Source organism: Gavia stellata, chromosome 3 (genome assembly GCF_030936135.1).
Source record: "Gavia stellata isolate bGavSte3 chromosome 3, bGavSte3.hap2, whole genome shotgun sequence".
In the NCBI taxonomy this organism is placed as follows: Eukaryota; Metazoa; Chordata; class Aves; order Gaviiformes; family Gaviidae; genus Gavia; species Gavia stellata.
In genome coordinates this window covers 22,192,410-22,214,311 of record NC_082596.1, presented here as the reverse complement: position 1 = coordinate 22,214,311, position 21,902 = coordinate 22,192,410, and the positions used below count along the sequence as shown (strand labels likewise).

Below are 21,902 nucleotides of genomic sequence, written 5' to 3'. Positions count from 1 at the left end.
GATTTTTGAAAAGGAAAACACCGCTCCACTGCTGCATCTTTATTATGGAGCCTACATCTCATGTGACCAACAACTCAAAACAGAAGAGAAAAAGAAATACACTAGTCATGTTAGAAGGAAGGAAAAAAAAATCATCATTGCCTAAAATACATCCAGAGAATAATGGTCTCAAAATCCAGAAAGCTTATTGGATTCATAAAATAAAATATATTTTATATTTATAAATATATTTTAAGTCTTTATTCAACAGATGAGCTAAGATGTTACAATTCAGAAATCAAAGAAGAATTTTCATACTTCTGACAGGAGCAAAAGCAGGGGATTGAGAAATCTTACCATAATTTCCAGATTTGCTAGATTATTTCTGGAATATTGGCCTGAGCAAACCAGGGAATACTGGAGCCAAGAGTATATACCCACTGAGCTTCAACTCGTTACCTTCATGAAGGTAACAACAATAGATTAGAATTAACTGCAAAGCATCCCAACTGCATTTACTGTAATGACATAACTGAATTGAATGCAAGCCATTTACTGGAAAGGGTGGTGAAGCAGCAGTATGTTTACATGCACATTTTGCACATACATCAAATATAAAAATAGTAAGAACACAGCATGTTTATTGTATCTAGAAAAAATATCCTCATTTGAAAGATAAAACTGTGTTTTCTTCCCTTCTCGCTACTTATTACTAGAAATAAAACTTTTCTGGCAACCTTTTATACTCTTTAATGTGTTTTGGTTTCTTTCTGATAGAATTAAAAAGCACCCCAGAGTTCTCAAGAAAACTTGTTTTCTTTAATTTACAAAAAAAGTTCACAGAAACCACATACCTTGCAAATACTTGTGCAGACTTGTTTATGCGAAGTATGGCAACCAGTTTTTAGACCCCTAGTACCTATTCAGACTGAAACTGAAGTTACACAAAATGTCATGCAGCCTGCCCAGCTATCTTCCAGTAATACAGGACAGAGTCTCTGTGCCTTACTAACGCTTCACTGAACTAATTAAAGCGTAGAAGTAACTTTGCACGACGTAACTCAGCACAGCACCATTCACATGGACTGCAACAACGCAGTAAAAAGCTCAGCCAAAGGAGGGAAGAACTCCTAAGGCAATACACCTCTTGCCTGTGCTTTCAACATCTGTAAAACAAAGCTTTTTGTTAATGTCATGCAAATAGCCACACGCAAAATTAATTTCATTATTTATTATGAATAATTTGATCTGTTCTAGTTGTAGCAGACAGAAGCGGAGATGTCACTGATTTTCAAGGGAACCACAATATGTAGATGCTTCCATTCTCACTATTAAAAAGACATTCAATCCACATAGCTTTTTCCTCTACTGTTCTTTGTCAGCTTCAAAATCTCAATCACCACAATAGCAAAGGCTATTAATTAGCTACACTAATTTTCTAGACTTGCCTAAACTGTGCTGTTTATTAAATATCTTCAGGACTTAGGAAGAATAAGAGGTGAACTTGCTATAACTTGCCAGTGATAACATACTGCATTCCTCAAAATGCACCATGAATTGCTTCTATTCAAAAAAAGACAGACATTAATAGAAGACAGATTGCCTGCAAGATATGAAATTGATTTTACTCAGATTAATAACTTCTTTAATTAAGAATCAGATCTTAAAACAGCCAAGGCATACTCCTGGTACATACATGCATGCACACATACTTGCACAAGTACACCCAGTAACCATGTAAGATCTGTGCATGGCAGCCTTGCTACTTTTACATTCTTTTGTTCAAACAAATTAGTTTCAAAGCAAACAAATGGTAAGGGAAATACGCAGTAAAATTTATAATCCAGTAAAACTTACTTTCTCTCCAGTGTTTTATGCAAAACCTATGTACACTTCGAGAAAACTCTGCTACAGCTACTGCATTGATTCAACTCGTTGATTCTAAAACAGGAAACTTCAGGAAGCCCCACGGATATTATAAAAGGTCTAGAAGTAGTCTATACTTATTTATACAATTAAAAAACAATAGAGAAACAGGTGTGAATCTCTAAGACCCAAACCAGTATTTCTTTCCTTCTCTTTGGAAAGCAGATCTTTTCTTTTTTTCCCCTTCCATGTTATCTGCTATTAATCCTGTGACTCTTGTCCTGCAAGAATGATGCTGGTGCTGTACCTTGCACACTAGCATGAGTACACCTGTAAAAGAGTTTAACACCTTTAATTTCAGACACTATGCAGTGTCTTAAAAATAAATTTGCAAAAAGTTTAGAGTCTTCTTTACTTGGCTCATGATATCTGTAATGCACAGTAACATACTACTGCATTTTTTCATAACAGCACAAATAAGCATTTATCATGATTATAGCTTTATTGTGTCAGGAACTGTACAAACAAGAAAAACAACTCTTGCTCCACAGAGCTCACTGCTTTGTGAAAACTGTGTATGTTACATCTTTATCAGGTAAAGGAAAGGACAATAAAAAAGCACAATACATAAATAATTGGAAATCAATTGTTGGCACCATGTGCCAAAACATAATCAGACAACAGTGCTTTATAGGAACCACAGCACAGTCAAGAGGGTTTGAAGAAAGCAAATATGATGGCTTTGTGTTTCCCATGGACAGATCTACCCAGGTGGTGGGAAGCACAAAGTAAAGAATGGATAAACTTGAGTAATGTTAGTAAGTGATAAAGCTATGAGTACTAAAGAACCACTGCAGCTCGACAGGATAGTAAAACCAAGTGAAACAAAGCTTTGACTTACAGCTGTCCTGTGCTAACACTCCTCATTGTGCCTCACTTTCCCTCTCTCCCCCAAATCACTCCAAACAAAGTTCAAAATTCTGAACACCAAAGGTAAAGGCTTGTCTCTTTCCCAAAGGGGAAACTTCAGGAAGCATTTAGGAAAGTCTGAATTACATTAATTGTGCTGGAGGTAGCTATAGAGACAGCAGAGCTTATGTGAAAACAATTGTAGAACAGTAATTGCAATATAAAGACAGTGAACACTGCCACCTTTATATGCAATGAAAAGAAGTGCACATCTGACAGCCAGAATACTTCTTTTCACATTGCATAGTACTGCAGGGTACTGGAGCCTCTTGCCACAGGGATTCCCAGTAGTTAGAAAAGATAAACACAATCTTGCTATCAGGAACTAGAAACAAGAGTGTTGGATAGTACTATGACTCCACAATCGCAAAATGAAGCAAAGAAATCCTTTCTGTAGAGCTGAATAAGTATTTGACTTGACAGCCAGTTTAGGCAGCTGCAATTCAGCAGAGTACAGCACGCTTTCCAAACAGTTACAGTGTAGGAAACATTAGTCAAAGAGGGTGGAACAAAGTTTGTTTCAAAAAACTTAAGTATATCTTTTCCCTGCTGTCAAACTACATTCCCTAAGACATACATATTACCACTGGAAAACTTTAAATGTGTTAAAGTAGACACACAGCTAATTTACTATATGGATTCTAGTTTTGGCTTTTAGCAAGGCGAGTATTTGTTACAGAAATTAAAAGATCACAATAACTTGTAGATGCCATAGTGTACAATAAAGGCTGTTTGTATGACCCTAAATGCACTTTCTATGCCTACTATCTATAGAGCCAGTAAGAAAAAGTCTCACACTGTACAGGACACAAAATCCTAAGTTTTATTACGTTACAGTAGCTCTAAGCATGCAAGAGAAGTCCTGCACCCTTCAGCTTTATCTCACTCTTCTTCATAACACAGAATTTGAACAACATCCTGCTTTTTCTCCAACATGCACAGATGCTCCCACCCTGACCCTCTGTCCACCACATACATGTACCCCAGTGCAGCAGAATCATCATTTCAATCAGAGCATTTTGCCAGAAACTGGAAATGTCTATAAAATTCATGATATATGCTTTATTTTTTTATCTCTCAGTCAAATAAACCCAAATTTGGTGTCTCATTGCACTCTGAACCTTGATGTTTTAGATACAAGTCCACAGCAATTCAAAAGAGCAAACCGATTTCCAATGAGTTAGATGGTTGAAATAGGCACATTTACAGAGGTGTGAATTGGCCCATTCACTTCCACCTAATGTTATCATCTTAATGAAAAAGCCCTATGGAGATGAATGACAAAGAAATAAGCTGCCTCCTTCCACCGAAACACAGCCATACTTGGGACTGTACCATCCCTCTCCGCTTTGATAGGGCTGGCGTTAGGCTGCCGATTTCCAATACCCCTGTTTCTCAGGCTTACCCACATGCCAGTCCCACCAGCAGAACTAGGAAAGAGGGTTCACACAGGCACATGCTCCCCTGCCCTCCAGGTCCTGGGATGCTCACCAAGAAAATACTTAGAGCCTCCCACCCCCATATACTGAAAAACCTCACCAAACCACCAGCTCCCCCAGGGAGGGAAAAGCAGGTAGCCATGAGTGAGTGTGTGTACACACACACACACACTCTCTCTCTACGACAGAGTTCCTATGACAAAAGCACAAATAGGAAGAGAGGCTTAAACATAATGAGAGGAATGAATGCCTAGAAGAGAATGTGATCTAACAGGTATTTCCAAAATCCTTATCACCATTTATCCTGACATTCATATTTATAATTACCTTCCAGCATGCTATCCCTACACCTAGTACACTGTAACTCCACTTTTGCCTTGACACAAGCTCTTCCAGCTCTTCTCATCTATTCCTTTCTCGACCAAAAAAAATTCTCGCTACACGTGTTTACATGAGTCATTGTCTTCCTTCCCGAGAATAATTTTAACATCTTACTTTTTTTTTTCTGCACTCAAGTTTCCTAAAAAATATCTTATTAAATATATGGGATACCTGTTTCGACTCTCCTTTTGGAGGAAATCCCTGCCAAGAATTATTCAGATAAACACCACATGACCAAAGGTCAAGTTACATAATTGCTGCTCACCCCTTTGTCCACCCAGTTCACAACCAGATACTCCAAAAGCCACTTCAGCTGTTTAATTTGTGCATATTCACTGCTATCTGGCGATCTGAATATAAGCTTGAGCCTAGTTTCCCATGGATCACACAGCATAAGAGCAGTTGTGCACATCTGTACATTCCCCACAACTTCCAAATACTTTGGACTATTTCTACCACATTTGGCAGAAGAGTAACAGTCCCAAAAATCCAGCTAATAATTTCAAGAAAAAAAATTATACATTTCTACTTGGTTTCCAACAGAAAGGTTTAATTGTAAAATTTCTCGTTACTAAGAGATTCCACACAGAATACAATAATCCATGAGAAAAAATGTGCTACTGGCCTGCTTCCAACAAAAGATAGCTGGTCGAAAGGAGTTCTCTAAGAGGCAGCAGCAGATCATCACTAAACCTTTTAAAGCAGTCTGCATCAATTCACTTCAGAAACAATAGCCAAAATATACAATGGACTGTGTTTCTTATGAGCAGAACAGGACTGGCATTTTGGGGATGAGAGAAATTAGTCGGCAGTAACATTTATAAAAACAGACAAGGATAGGATTTGGAGTTTTAAATAAAGTGGAACAGATACCCTGCTCTCAAAGTAGTCTATTTCCAGTTTCACAACAAAAACTCAGCAACTACATCTTTCCCAAAAGGGCGCTGTTTGCATTTAAATGCTTTAGGACTGCTCTTCCTACACAGAGAATTGAGACTTCTGTGACTTCAGATCAGTTAAGACACATTCCTGTTGCCTCTCAGCCTGCCTTTTCCCACACTGACTCTGCCTTAAGTTAAGACAAACCAATTCTCCTCACTTCACACTCACACACAAAATCAGCACAGGATCAGAAACGTGGAGTAACAAACTCTACTCATGCACAACCATGGAACAGCTATTTATTTTCTGTGCTTCAGCTTCTACCCTGCAAACAACAGTACTTTACAGGAAGACCGTCAGTGTGAGGGGTTATTAGTCTATCTTGATACTTAAACCTCAGATAATAAAGAGCTTTTAGGCAACTACACAAAGAATATTTTAAAGTAAGAAAAATATTCATTGAAGCTTTGTTTCCAAGCATCAGTAAAGCACAGTAAATTTAGATGCGAATTAGGTTTATAGTATTCTTTTGGTATAAGCCTAGTTTTAAGAAAGCTCAGTACCAGCAAGTCACTGCTTGATACACAAGTGTTCTTTTACAAAGAGATGCCATATATGAAGTAACAGCCAACTAGGGAAAGAAACTGAAACAGCAGCTATTTGTTGGGACACTCAGATTCAACCTGTCTATGAATGAAACAAAATGATTTTTTAAAGAAAGGGATGAAAAATGCTTTGGAAAAATAGCTATGTGAAAAAGATAGTAGTTTTTATGTTAATACCATTTACTAAACTTGACAGGCAGTTGTATTCTTTTGGATGTAGTTTCTTTTCAATTTGCATGAAAAGCATTGTTACACTTGTGCATTGATGAAAGCAGATTACATCCCTTACAATTCCTTACTGGCAACTCTGCCTAATGAATAATAATAAGCCACAGTTTAACAGCATTGGTTTTGCTGTGTGTTTGCTATTCAAAAAAGGAAGAGGATATCACTACAAGAGGTACAGTTCTGGGAAAAAAGTATAAAGGAAGTCTGGAATATTTCATGGTACCTGAGTTTTCCATTCCTCATCTTTTATTGACAGTATATACATATACTACATTCTAAAATTAGGAAGTACTTTCAAGTTGATACAGATTGCAAAATTGAAGAGCAAGGCTTATTTGTGATAAAGTAGATACTGTGAAGACAGAATACTTGCAAATTCTTACACTGTTTATACTTCACCACTGATTGTTATCCACTTGACTATTTACTTGATTTTCCTTTCTAGATCGTCTACAGACATACTGAGAGGCTCAGCATTGACATTACAGGACAACTTTTACATGGATACAGTCATTACCAGCGTTGGGGCACCAGACAACGTGATTTCTCAAGAGACCTGTTTATTCACTCGAAGTATTTTAGCTGGTTCAGTCCCCAGAAGGTAACTGTTAGGCTTGTTGCAGCTAAAAGTGGTGGTACAGATGGCACTCCTGTTGGCCTTTGTTCTCTCAAAGCAAAACAAACTGTATATGTTTCTAATGTGGACCACCTACAACAGAGATAAATGTCCTACAATAATCCTGGGTGGGTAAAACTTTCAAATGCAGCTTTTTATAAAGATAATTTTGAATTAATAAACACACCACTGGAAGTTCCTAATGTCTAAAGTTAATTTCATTGCTTATAATTATCAAACTGCAGGTAATAATTTTACTACATTTTTAAGAGCAGTTCATTTTGATTTGACTTTGACCTTATTGATGTCAGCAGTAAAATTTAAACTGATAACAAAGCACAGCAAAGTGAAGACTGAGCATGGATTAAAATTCCACACCCTCCCCCTTCCAAATATGTATATACATAGTCAAAGCAAACACAGGACTTAGCAGTACTTACACAAAATCATACGCACATTGGAAAACCAAAGATTTACCTTGATTTTGCCAACTTCCGCTGACACAGAATTATGGATGAAGTCAATGACAACTTCACTAAGGAAGGGCTAAGGCAATGGACAACAAAACTAACAGGAGACAACCTTAAGCACAGAGAAAGTTAGTCTTGGCTTAGGAAACACAGTTGTGGATTAATGACAGAAGTTCTTAGCCTGCCCTACACAAATACGCAAATCCTATCTCTGGAGAAGTTTAACTGAAGAATACAGCACTTGGCAATATATTTTTTCTTAAATAATCATGACCATGCTACAACAGAGGATGCTTCACTCTATACTGCTACAGAAAGGTTCTAAGGCTCAAATAGCTATGGGTTTCCTTTTTAAGGAACGTAGCTTGAAAAGGAAAATGGGTCAATTAGGCTTCAATGCACTAATTCAGCTGTAAAATAAAGGGTAAAAAATTACATATACAGGCCGACATTCCACTCTATTAAAAGCCAGCCTGCTAACAAAATTCAGCACTTGCTCCTACACCCTTTTTAAAGGTAGGTACCGAATTTTAAAATAGCAAAAAATGTGACATAGCATGGTGACAAGCACAAGATCAATGTCAGATGTAATGACTGCATGGTTGAATTTCTGTTTATCTGCTTTTATACAATGATGTATATCGCTCATTTCAGTACACATCCTTCCTGCTTAATCGCAGATTTCCAGATATAGGGAGAAAAGCAGACCCAGCACAATGGAACCCCATAATCTGCAAAACACAAACTCTGATTACATGTCTAAATAAATTAAAATATCTTCAGACACTTCAAAAATACATCAAAGTACACCCTTTTTCAGCACAGGCATGAAGGAGTTGCTTAACAAGAATCTGATGCCATGATCCCTATATTCATAGCAATAATTTAAAAACTGTGTTCCACAACTCACAAGTTTAAAGCTAGTTCAGACCTCCTTCCCAGAGTAACTCATCTCCCTTGAAAAAACCTACTATTTGACGTGATCATTTTACTTGACTAATACACACATGCCTGAGAAACTGTGAATGCTTAGTTCAAATTATTTACTTCAAAAAGCGCTTTGAGCACTTTATTGGCTCCCAAATGTGCAGTATGGTCAGCAAGCAGGATCTCGGATTAAAAATTGAAATTCAGCTTTATTTTCATTAATAATTAATCATTTCTGAAAGCTGTTGCATTTTATGCCAAATTCCATCATGTCCAATGCTCTAAATGGCTATCTAGAGTTCAGATCCATCTCCTTTGTAAAGCCACAAACTAGGGGCAATTGTAGCAAACTGGTGAAAGAATTTCAAACGTGGACTTACTCACTTGATTCCCCATACATCTTCGTGGCCTCCATGCTTTTAATTAACATTTTAAGACAGATATACAGCTGAATATTTCATGATACTTATTCCAAAAAGTCACTATCAAGTACTACTAGAACATTCTGTTAGGACTGCAGCCATGACCTTAACTTTTCACTCTGGGCAGATCTGACTTGCAAAGGAGTCATCCCCGGGAGATGTCATTGCATAGGACAGTTTGCAGCACTGCTGCTCCTCCTGATCTGCACATTCAGAACACAGGATCTCATTCCAGGAAAACTCCTCATGAACCCCAAAGGCACCACACACAAGCTGTGCAGTTCCAACAGATAGTGAAGAAAGCAGCCTGTGTTCCTCACTAAGGGAAGAGGATAAAGGTATAGCCCTTTTCCCAAGCCTTATTCATCTACAGTGTAAAGGCGAAAGGGCTGTACAGACAGTACTGCCCCAGATTTCCACAATGGATATAGAAACACAGAAGCTGGTATTGTGGACTTAACATTGAGAGTAGTAGCTTTGGTATATTGGATTGCCATTTACATTAGAACTGTGACACCACTGAAGCTTTGTTAGTGTGCACATATGACAGATGCAACAGGTAACTTGAAATCAGGGATTGGAGTGAGGCAAGCTAGACAACACCTAGGCAACAGGCACTGGAAACAGCATTAGCTGGATCAGCAGCAACATGGAGGTCAGTAGTAACTGAACTCTAGAAACATACAGCTCCCAGGCACGCCCAGCAGTAAAGCTGCTGAAGAGTGCACAATTGCCAAATGCCAGTATCAGCCAGAAAGAGGAACACAAAGCAGGGTCACAAAAAAGGATGTTCCAAAACACTGACAAAAGCCATACGCTGAGTTACAAAATGCTCAAAAATCTCTGTTTGTTCATCCACTTATTTTCTAAAGCACAGGTAAAATGCAAGAATCTAATGTTTCTGTAACATTCCCCCACCTGAGAGTACTTGGAAAGCCTCAGAGTGAGACCTCATGCAATTCCTGACCTCCTCCTGCACTCAAACCCCTTTTCCTGCTTGCTGGTAAGTCATAAGAATAACCTCTTAGACTGATTAGATACTCACTCAGCCACCGTAACACCCCTTAAAATAGAAGGGCTAGTTCCCTTCCTCCCTTCCACTTGTACAGCCTCTTTAACAACAGCTGTTCTCCCAGACAGCTTGGCTTCCTCTTCCACACTGAAGAATGGTTCTGCCACCTTTAGCAGTGAACGTGCCTTCCCAAGACATCCTAATCTTTCCCTCCCTTGCCACTCCACCTCTGCAGTCTTCATGAATATCTCTAACCACAGACACTAGCTGAACTTTAACCATGGAACTGGTTGCTCTTTCAGTACCTTTCGATAGGAAATACGACCAATGGAAGGTGCTCTGACGAGGAAAGTCATTTCTACTAATTACACAACTACCCAAATCCATCCCAGACAGTACTTCCAGCTGCATGTAGCTGTGATCAAGAGACATGTGACTGATGATTTTATCATTCATTTTTCTCACAGACACCAAAAGGCATTTCTTTCGGAATATTTAAACTGATGTTTACATCTTGGAAAGGAAAAACATTCTGTGTCCATACTTTTAAAAAATTATGAACTGTGGAAAAAAAATGAGATACGTACTCTCCCAAGTCCAGTTACAAATACTTCCATATGGTTTAGACACACATTTTGAGTTAAATCCCTATGCACTCTCTCTAAACACTTCTTTAGAAGAGAGCAAATGGAAAAATGTAATTGCTTAGTAGTATGAAGAGCAGACTGAAGTAAATACAGAAATATTATTAATAAAACAGCACATTAATTAGGACTCTAGAATCATTCTTTCTTTGGAAAGGACTCCATTTAGCTCTATGTGCAGGAAAAAAGGAGGGGAAGGTTAAAGCCTCTACTTAAAACTATGTGATAAGAGGAACACATATATATGGATTTGTTTACTGCATGTGACCTATTCATTACCTGTCCAGTCCCAGTTACTACAATATCCCTAATGGAAGCTTTTACCTTCTTTTACTTGGGATACTCAAAATGCAATTTCACAAAAGGAAAACACCCTATCAGGGTATACTAATTAATTGGATTGCAATACACTTTGTAAAGTGCAGGAAAAAAGGCACTAACCAAAGTCTTATGAAAATTCATATACAACAAAAATCTAGAAGCCAAAGCACATGAATGTAAGTGTATGCCTTCCCTCTACAAGACACATCAATAAGACTTCCATTTTCTGTTCCAAACTGCTCACCTTCAGTTACTAAAAAGTTCTTTCTAAAGGAGCCGTTCCTTAAATCACTAAAGGAGCCGTTCCTTAGATCACTAAATTTTTAAGAGACATCATTGACTATACCAAGTTATTACTAGTAACAGTGTATAAATCAGAGGAAAAACAAAATCCTCTTTTTTTCATGAAAGAACTATTCTCACAATCCGTACTTTCAGAGGGACCTATCTATGTCTCCCAATAGGTTCATACAAAGCTGGAGTAATAAAACCAAGTTACAGGAGCCTCTAGCAGAGTCATTTTTTCCTAACTTTTAAACACAAACAACTTCATTATAGACTTCCACCACATGCCAAAGCGTGCTCACACTGCTTGTTAGAGGATCACTCTACTGTTTTCTGGCTGCAACTGACTCAAAAAGCCTGCTCTGGTTACCCAGAGTCAGTCCCCGGGGCTTCCACTTAGTGGAGGAAACATCTCAGAGGTTAAGGGAAGGGTCGTCATGAATTACAGACACACAATCAGATGGGTGAAAACATGCACTTCACATACTAATACATAGTTCAAGTGTACTTTCCACTCACAGAGAAACACAACTAGCTCACTTTCATTGCTTTGCTGAAAGTTTATAGTTCGTTGTAAGAGTGAACGAGTTCAGATTTCTTGCACATCAAAAAATTCCACAACCAACTAAAGGTGTCTGGGAAAGTACTGACAAGTCACAAGATGCTTAAATGGAAAGAGAGACCATCTTATGACAACTCAAGCTAGTAAACCTAATGTTTTCATTTGACTTTTTCCCCCCCTCCCCTTCAAAATATGCTCTACTTGTAAGCTTTCTTAAATTTTTTGAGGCTCTTATTCTTGCTTGCCAACTTACTTTTGATCCAGTAACAAATAAGTCAGGGGGAAAAAAAAGACTGTAAACTTTTTTTCTTCCTGAACAGTTCCAGAAAGTTGTTCCTCACAAAACAGATGAGAAAGTTATACAGGAATTCCCTCATAACCTAAAATTCAGAGTGTCAAAGAGAACAGCAGGAAAAAAATGTCTATCAGATAGCTACTAAATATGCTTGCCTTGCTAAAAAGACATCATCAACACGTGAACAATGTAGCAAAAGTTATAGTATATCCAAATTTAAAGCATCTGTTCAGAGAAACAAGTGAGAACCACAATTTGGAATAGTGCTTTTGAAAGTATTTGCACTGATCTGTCAATTACACTAAATTCAGTGGTTTAAACTTAGATGCTCACAAGAATCAATACTATATATTTCAATGCAACTGTAAACCTTCATGTAATAAAGCATTAGTAAAGTAACAACTGCAGCAAAAAATCAAGTGCAGAAAACAAAAAAATTTAGTCAGAACAACACAGTTCTTCAGAGTTTGGTATTATACAGCCTGCTATAAACCACTTGGAGCATTTATTTCTACTGAGGGGATAAACACAGGAACTCGGATCTACAACCAGCTTCCATAGTATCAAACGCATTGGTACCCAGCGTTTTCTTACAACGATGTGAACTAAGCAAGCTGAACCTTGCCGACCAACTGACGCTTCAGTAATAATCAGTACTGCAGAATGTTACAGCTAGTAATTCTGAAATGCATACAAGCCAAAAAAATCCCAGGTTGTTGATAAAACGCACTCTTTCAACTAATGCCCAGCTAGATATCTCAGCTGTTCCAGTATTTAACATCATCATTAACGATCTGGGACAATATAAATGGAACACTAAAACTGGAAAACGCAGAGTTATCTAGGAAAGCAAAACCACACTATTTATACAGTACAAACAGTACTTGTGAATTTTAAAAAATTGTAAGGAAATTAGCGAATTCTACTTAACAAGTATGAAAATAACGTCTACAGCTTGGGAAACTAAGGCATATGGTAAAAGATAAATGATGTGTGGAAGGATGTACCTAACGTACCAAAGATACTAAGTTTAAAAATTTGAGATCCGTTAACGAACCACAAGACTGATTATAATTGCAGGTTTTAGCCAGGACAAATATAAAACAATATATTTAGGGCTTAGTTGAAAATAATATGCATACAGTTTACATCTATTTGATACTAAAATAGGAGTGACTAAAGCAAAGGAGTTAAACAGATTCACCTGTAGGGCCCTTCCAACACTAACCCTGCAGAGCTCTTCCTCTCTTAGCAATGATAGAAACAGCTGAAAGAGCCATGCTAATTATATGCTTTGCTCTGATGACAGGAATGGAGTCAGGTGGCTTCTGTCCTGATTCCAGTTACAAGTACCTCTCTGCTCTTCCTCTGGCTGACGATGTTCTCATTTTGTGCATAACAACCAACTACCTTAGCTTAAATTTTCAAACTCTTTTTGCTCTGAGGTTGTCTAGGATGTGGGTTTTTTCTTCTCCCCTTGAATGAACACTGCTTTAAATATTGTCTATGTGACCTCATAGATACTTTGACTACAGACCTAACTGTGGCTCTGAACAGCCAGCTGAATATGCATGTACTTGCACAACTCAACATATGATCAACTTATTAGACAGTATGAAATTCTATGGCATTAAAATTAGGACATTTTCACTTCAAGGACTACAAAACCATTCTAATAAATTAAATGCAGCATTTTTGCCAGTAATACGATTTACAGCTTAGCAAAATATATCTGTTCAGTGTATCACAAAGTATCACTAAAGAGTGACATTCAAGAGTTTAAGGTACAATAATTTATTAAGCCAAGCCATTTCTTTAGGACAGTCTGTCCTGGCTTCATAGTTTAACTTCTTTAGAAAATTAAATAAACTGGCTGGCAGACTTTATTTGCTTACATGATTCAGGCTATTCTTTCAAACAAGGTGAACAAACCTGAAGAATTATTTATTCTTCCTCATACCATCATTAGCAAACTGACATGTAAGTAAAATTTGGGTGCTGACCAGTGAATTTTTATGACAATTTTACCTGCCTTATCTTAAAATCAAATGAACAATTAATTACATGCATAATCTCGTTGTAATCTCAAGCAACATTTGTACCACAGAAACCTGGAATAGTTTTAACCCAAAACTAAGTGTTTTAAAGCTTATAAGTGTAATATGTCTTTCTTTAATGGGCCAGAATAATGTCAATAGCACTGCAGTCTTAGTAGTAACATAGAACATTGTTTCAACTACAGTTTTTAGGAAGAGTAATTTTCTGACATCTGCTAATGTTTCTTAGTCATTGGTACTTCAAGAAGTACTCACTAAAGCCAAACGCATCCTGGAGATAAGGAGAATTAAGACTGATCTCTATCGACCCCCACTTCTACCTTTGAACTGTTTTAGTCTCACTGTCCTACTACTGTAAATATTTTTCTTTGATAGTCATTACATCTGGTGAAGCCAAAAGCAGGAAAATTTACCTACTGTACTACTGCATTGACTACTACCAACTGTACAGAACACTATAAAAGTTCCTTGTAGTCTTCTGTTCAGTGGTACAGAAATTCAAATTAATATATCGGGGTGCCAAGTATAGTTAAGACTAACAAATTTGACTTTCCAGAAATCTGAAGCAGTCAAGTACCCACACTACCAGACTCCATTCCAAAGGAAAGCATCTCCTAGCTTTTGCACTGTGACCCCTCAGAGACTTTTCATAACAACTCAGCCTCTGCTCTGGAACGCCAGTCCCTCCCAAACTGGTCCTGAAAATGCTGCATCACAATACCAGTAAGATACACACCATCATCCTTCCAAGGGCTAAATAAAAATCAAACAAAATGGTAACATTAGGAATTCAGTTCTCTAATCTAAGCTTGTGTTTTAACAATAAAACCATAAGATTAATTTGATTTCCAATTTTTTTTTTTTTCAATCATCAAACTTTGAAAAACTCTGCCCTCAAGAACAGGACCAATTTCTCAAAAGACATTTTTCCCCCTAAAGAAACTGCTTTGCACCACATACAGTTCTGTTTTGAACTCAGAGAACTGTTAGGGCCTTTGAGATATGCAGAAATGTCTTAATATTTGTTCCAGTAAAGGCCATACCAGGATTATATAGAGACACATACAATCAATTATTTCTTGAATATAAAACTCTCAAGCCAACAGAAAGGCCAGGCATATTAAAAACAAATACCATTGCCCAACACCCCACCAAGCTATAATTCTCGTTAGTCAGTGCTATTCCAACATTTCACTTATCAGTATTCCTCCTTCTCAAATTTTTATAATTATAGTCATCATCAGAAGAAAGGTCTGAAAAATTCACTAACTACAGGGAAAGAGCAAAACATTCTCTGGAGAGCTCAATGCCCACATATCAACCTTGGTAGTTTAGTATTTTAATTAGTGGAAAATTCTAGATATTATAGCTGTGCAACTGCATAATGGAAGGCAACCAAAGTGATGCACTACTGCTTTTCCAAGCGTGTATTTACCTTGAGTACTGCCTACTGTATTCAAAGCCTTAACACGCAGTAACATAATAATATCTACAAGGCTGTGCTCAGGATCAACATCGTAGTCCAGAGCTGTGCTGTCAGCAGTGCCTTGATCAAATTCATGCCAATATTAAATTAGTTTAGTTTGGAAGAGCTAAAAGCAGTTGTACAAGAAGGTAAAATGTTTTAATAGGGAATAGTTCCCACTCCCACTTCCTTCTCCCAAAAGAAACAAACAGGTGAAACCAAAATGACAGCTCGAGATAGGGCTACACCACACTGCAAATGCTTGCTTTCATTTTGAACGGTCGGTCTAGCCTGGGGAAGAGAAAGTTCCTTTCCTTCGAGCAGTGAAACTGGTCAGAACTTCAGACATTTGTAACAAAAACTGTTAGGAGAAACCCATGCCTCACGATGAGTGCATGCACACTGATCGAAATTGGAACAAGCTTCTCCTTCCACGCAGTGGTGGTAACAGATGGCAATGTGTTTCTCAGCAAGGCAAAAGAAACTTACGGAGCCTTCGTTCTTGGTTGAACTTTGGAAAGCCTTGATTAAAGATCTATGAAAAATGTTATTCAGCAAGAATTTTATTTGGTAAAGATTGTGCTTGTGGTTTAAATTTTTATAGTGGAAATGCTGACAATACTGCCTAAGTTACAGCATCACAATCCAAATCTATCTACTGAAGTCCAATTGGTGAGATGTATCATGACAACTTAATTTTTACTTTTACTTCAATTCTGTCATGAGTATAATAAACAAATACTGAGTTTGTAAAAAACCTTCGCACAGAAGTTAAATTGCTCAAGTACATTATGTATACAAACATAAGGACAGCTTAATATACCCAGACTTGAGATTCTTCCCTACCAGTTCTGCTCTACCATAAAACAACTCCTTTCCAGTTGTGCTTTCAGTTTGGCTTTTGATGTATCAAATTTGTAACAGTCTATATAGGTATTAAAACTCTTTTCCTTGATTTTGTGTGCATTTAAAACATCGGTCAGTACCTTGCTCAGTTCATGCAAGTAGGCCCCCTCAAAAATTAACTTCTACCACTGTAACTATTCAGTTACAGGTACTGGCGTAACTGTAGTTCTCTTTGAAGAAGCCTACCTTACTTCTACTCAGTAAATATGAGATGTTCTTACAAAGAGTTTGCACTCATCTTTGCAGCACAGGCATCGGCTAGACATTTTTGCACAGACAAACCCGAAATATTTCATACGCTCAATCACATGTTTAAAGCAAAGGCACCTACTTAAGAAACTGCTAAATCAGGGCCCCTATTGCTGTCTTCCTCAGAAGAAGGCACACGCCCAGCTCTGTGCCAAAGGCTGCTTCTCACATCAGGGGCTGACGGACATGACCTACACTTGAGTTTGTAAAACAAACACAACTCCGTGAGAAAACATGTAACGACTCCCATTGTCGAGTATCTGCTTTTTGATCTGTCATGTATTACTGGGCCACTTACATACTGTAAAAAAACAACATAAGTACATTCCCTAATGCATTTACACACGTATTTTTCATTAGCAGTTCTGTTTAAAGGTGGGTTTATAACCACAAATGAAATGCCATTCAGGTATGAACTGAAAGCAGGCTGAGCAGAAGCAAAGGTCCCTGGAAGGGTTTTCAAGGCCTATGCCGATGTGTCACAAACTCATCACACAGCGCCAGCCACCCCCCAGTCCCCGCAGCCCCTCGGCCCTCCAAGGGGCTCGTCCTGCCCCCAGACACCAGGCCGCATCCCTCCCAGCCCGGCGGGACGTGGAACATCTCCCAGGCATCCCCATTATCCACAGACAGCGATTATTCGTGACTCAGAGGATTTGGGGCTGGTTTGTTTGCGCGGCCGCACGCCAACTCCGGAGTTCCCGGCAACGTACATTTCCGAGAGAGAAAGCCGAGGGCAGCTGGGCCAAATGCCAGCCTCAGTTTTAAGGACCTCCCTGAGGAGACTTCCGCCCACCCCCACAGATACGAAAAGACCCGGAGCGAGTCCTGGAGCAGCCGAGCTCGGAGGGGAGGACGGGGCTGGGGGCGAGGAAGTACGGGGACACCAGCAGGGCCGCCGCGAGGAAGGCAGCGGCGGTCCCGGGAGGCGCCAGGGCCCGGGGCGGGCCGAGGGACCCCACCGCCGCCCGTGGCCGCCGCGCCGCCGGAGGCCGGCTGGGAGAAAGGCGGCTTTGTTCCGCCTCCCCGGCGGCGGGCGGCCGCCTCCCGGCCCGGGAGACGGAGGCGGACGGGTGGCGTCACTCCCCCGGTACCTACCGCAGCAGGAGACGACGAGGAGCAGGAGCTGCGCTGACCTCCAAGCCGGGGAGCCCTCTGCGCTCCCCCAAGGGGCCATAACACCAGCCCGCAGGGAGGCGACGAGGAGCCGGACCTGCCACCTCCGCGCCCCCGACAGGGAGCCGGAGCCGCCGTCACAAGAGGGGCCGGCCGGGCCTCGCCCCCTCGCCCACCGGAGCTGCCGCCTCGGGGAGCGCTAGCGGCCCGCACACCCGCGCCTCATCCGCCTGCCTGCGGAGCCATGAGCCGCCGCCACCTCCGCCGGCCTCGGCCTCCTTCCCCTCGCGCCGCGCCGCTTCCTCCTCCCGGGCTGGGCTCCGCCGCGGCTGCGCACTGGCGGCCCGAGCGCATGGAGTCGCTCCCGGCAGCCGCGGGCCGGGCGGGCGAGCGGGGCGGAGCAGCGGCCCCCAGACGGTGGGGGAGGGCCCGGGCCGCCATGCTCCGGCGTGTCGCCACCCCGCCGCCCCCTCTCTCTCCTCCTCCTGCTCTGTCGCCGCCGCCAGGTTTCGGCCCGCCCTTGGCAGCGCTCTGCCCGCCCCGTTCCGGGAGCCGCCGCCGGCCCCCTCAGCCGAGGCTGCGTCTCTGCGGGCTGGAGCCCCCGGGCCGGCCTCTCCGCCCGGGCCGCGCCGCCGTGTCGCTGACCCGAGGAGGCGTCCTCCGAGGAGAAGGGCTCAAGCGGGTGAGGGAGGGTGAGTCTTCCCGTCACTACGGCGGCAGAGCAGCCTGGATTCCCGGCTTACACGTAAAACAACCAGATGGGTATTTGGGTGTCCTGGCGCTCTGCCCTGAAGAAAACCCAGTGTGTGAAATCAAACTCCATCTATAAAGCACAGAGACACGCCGGCAGCTGGCGGCCGCTGTGTTTCTGACCTCCAAATCTGCGTTTCACCAGTGAGACGGGCAAACTACCGTGGGAGCAAAAAAGCATAACTGCTGCAGATGCACAGCATCCAAAATTATGGAGCCCATAGAAATTCCTTGTGACACTTTTCAGTTCAATTACGATTGACCGTCTTTCACACTTTAACGACACCATTTTCCTGTTGCACAGTTATCTATCACACTCAATTGTTTGACCGAGTGTCAAAAGCAAGTGGGATTCACAGCACAACTTCTATATTTAGCTTGAATTTTGCAGTGCCTGTTGCAGACTGGGAGAAGTGTTTATTGCCTCTGTTCTACTAGATCTTGGAAAAACAAAATATTACCATTCCTGAGAAAAGCAAAAGTTAACATACATTGGTAGGTCTTCGTAGCTACACTATGAGAACAGATGTTTTGGATCAGACCAGAGTCCTTGCTCCACAAATGGTAATTGCTAGGTGGAGTGCTCTATGCTATTTCTCCTTATTCCTCTCTTTTTTCATAGAATCATTTAGGTTGGAAAAGACCTTTAAGATCATTTAGTCCAATCGTAAACCTAACACTGCCAAGTCCACCACTAAACCATGTCCCTAAGCTCCACATCTACACGTCTTTTAAATGCCTCCAGGGATGGTGACTCCACCACTTCCCTGGGCAGCCTGTTCCAATGCTTGATAACCCTTTTGGTGAAGAAATTTTTCCTAATATCCAGTCTAAACCTCTCCTGGCACAACTTGAGGCCGTTTCCTTTCATTTGTTGTTCTCTGATGTCTACCACATTTATTTCCCAATCCCAGTCTATTTGGGAAAGAAGAGAAGTATATTGGGGGCATGTCTTGGGAGGGAGGAGAGGTTTATTTAAGGGTGAGCATCTGGATGAAGATACAGCATTAATAATAGTCACCAAAGAAGGAAGGTAAACCAGACAAGCATGAATGCTCTCCGACTCTCTGAGAAGTTGTGGCTCAGGAACACCCTGTACTAGAGATGATGGTATCACTGAGTTTAATAATCCTGAATGGATTAGTCTTCAGTAAATGTGTCCAGTCACAGTTTGAACCTATGAGGAATGTGACTGTTCACCTCTCAGAAGCCATTAGTATGCATACAAAATTAGTACTTCAAGGGAGAAGAAAACACAACCTTTATTTATAGGTTTATACAAATAAGTAAAGCATTCCAGCGTCTTAGCCAATAACCTTTTTGGTTTCTTTCTACTTGCAAGTCTAACCAACTTCTTCAGTGAAACCTCAGATGTCCTATTTTCCACCCAGTTGTGCTGGTTTTGGCTGGGATAGAGTTAATTTTCTTCATAGTAGTTTGTACGGGGCTGTGTTTTGGATTTGTGCTGAAAACAGTGTCGATAATACAGGGATGTTTTCGTTATTGCTGAGCAGTCAAGGCCTTTTCTGCTTCTCACACCACCCTGCCAATGAGTGGGCTGGGAGTGCACAAGAAGTCGGGAGGGGACACAGCCGGGACAGCTGACCCCAACTGAGCAGAGGGATATTCCATACCATATGACGTCATGCTCAGCAATATACAGCTGGGGGAAGAAGAAGGAAGGATGGGGACGTTTGGGGTTATGGCGTTTGTCTTCCCAAGTAACTGTTACGCGTGATGGAGCCCTGCTTTCGTGGAGATGGCTGAACACTTGCCTGCCGATGGGAAGTAGTGAATGAATTCCTTGTTTTGCTTTGCTTGCGTTTGCAGCTTTTGCTTTACCTATTAAACTGTCTTTATCTCAAACCAACGAGTTTTCTCACTTTTACCCTTCCAATTCTCTCCCCCATCCCACCAGAGGGGGAGTGAGCGAGCAGCTGTGTGGGAATTAGTTGCCGGCTGGGGTTAAACCACGACATCAGTGTATCCCATTCCTCTTTTTGTTTTTAATTATTAACAATGGGGCACTGGAAGGATGCTCAGGAGGTCTGGTGTGTAGCCACTGAGAAAGACATTACAGCTTTTATGAACAGACACCGCACAGAGCCTATGAACGCACAGGGACTAACCCACAGTAATTACAGCTGTACGTGCTGGGTGCAAGTCCTTACTGGAACCTGTTAAACTCTGCCATAGAGACAGGTCAACATTAAACAAATTAGCACATGATCCATAGCCTTCCTCCACTCCTCCCAAAGTTATTTTTGTCTATCTAGTTTGACCCAGTTTCTACCACCCAGTTATATGCTGTTGAGATTTGAGATGATTCTCTTTCCATAGATTTTCCATTGATTTTAGTTGCATAACTAAGAAGACAACAGGAATTAATTTTTCAGATTAAATGCTATTCCAAACAGCCAAATATCTCTGTTGGAAAAGCTGTTTTCAATCACTTGCACAAAAAGGGGTTACTATTTACCATGTTACCCAGGTTGATCGTTCACGCCAGAAGAGAGCAAAGCATCAACCCCTGACATGTGCTTAATTAACATTGTTCTCAAAAATGCAGAGCAAAGGATGGTATGCAGAAGAGTCCTGCCTCAGTACTAAATGAGCTTGGCAAGCAAAAGGTGAGATACTGAAGTAATAATCTAGAGAAAAAACCTCTGCAGGAGCAGTTTGCCTGCATATGAGATGAGCTGGATCTTGTAAGTCCAGGGAAGAGATTGTGTTAGTAATCCAGATAAGACTCTCAGGATGTCAAGCAACGTCTTCCCATGCCACACCCTTAGCAAGTTCACCAAATCTATGAACTTTAAATTATTTCAAAAGACTTATTTCCTAGCAAAGTTATCTCAGTAAAAAGTCTAACTCCTTTTTTATTGCTGCTCCTTCTGCTGGCCTCTGCCGAGAGCTGTCTTAATCTCTTTGATGTTTGGGGAGAAGAATATTGTTTCTCCTATGTCTGAAAAGTACTTAGTAAATCATAGACATAACTTTATGTATGTGAAATTCTAATCATGACTGTATTTTTTTGTTTGTTTGTTTTTTACTCTTATCTGAAGACTAATAAAAGTTCATCAATAGGAATCATTTTAAGCTGGCACAGAAGTTGACACCGTCTTTCTTTTGTATTTGAAGGCAGGTGAAGATAAACATCCTGAAAGTGCACACATGGTTCACCTTGAACCAAACCAAGGTTGTTGTAACAGGCAGTCATTCTTCTGTCTGAACCTCCTGGTTGGCAGATGAAGCTACTGAAGCAGCTTCAGCAAGAATTATCAGGCACCCACTGATGATATCAGAATATGATTTTTTCCCCCTGTAGTTTTACTTTCAACATTGTTCTCTTTTTAACGATTGATTGTTTACAGCTTCACTTCACTGCCTGTCACACATGCTTCCTTCTCACCATCTTCTCTTTTTCTCTTCATACCCCTTCCTTATCAGTTCTCC

General features: G+C 40.6%; 1 protein-coding gene across 1 annotated transcript in view; it reads right to left on the bottom strand.

The window, feature by feature from the left end:
• LRP12 (LDL receptor related protein 12) overlaps nt 1–17,811 on the bottom strand; it is a 51,087-nt gene extending 33,276 nt beyond the window's left edge. Inside the window, exon 1 of the mRNA XM_059815311.1 lies at nt 17,679–17,811. Within this exon, the coding sequence (XP_059671294.1) occupies nt 17,679–17,757 (79 nt within the window). The 5' untranslated portion in view covers nt 17,758–17,811. The remainder of the gene's footprint in view (nt 1–17,678) is intronic.
• Nucleotides 17,812–21,902: the final 4,091 nt, after the last annotated feature.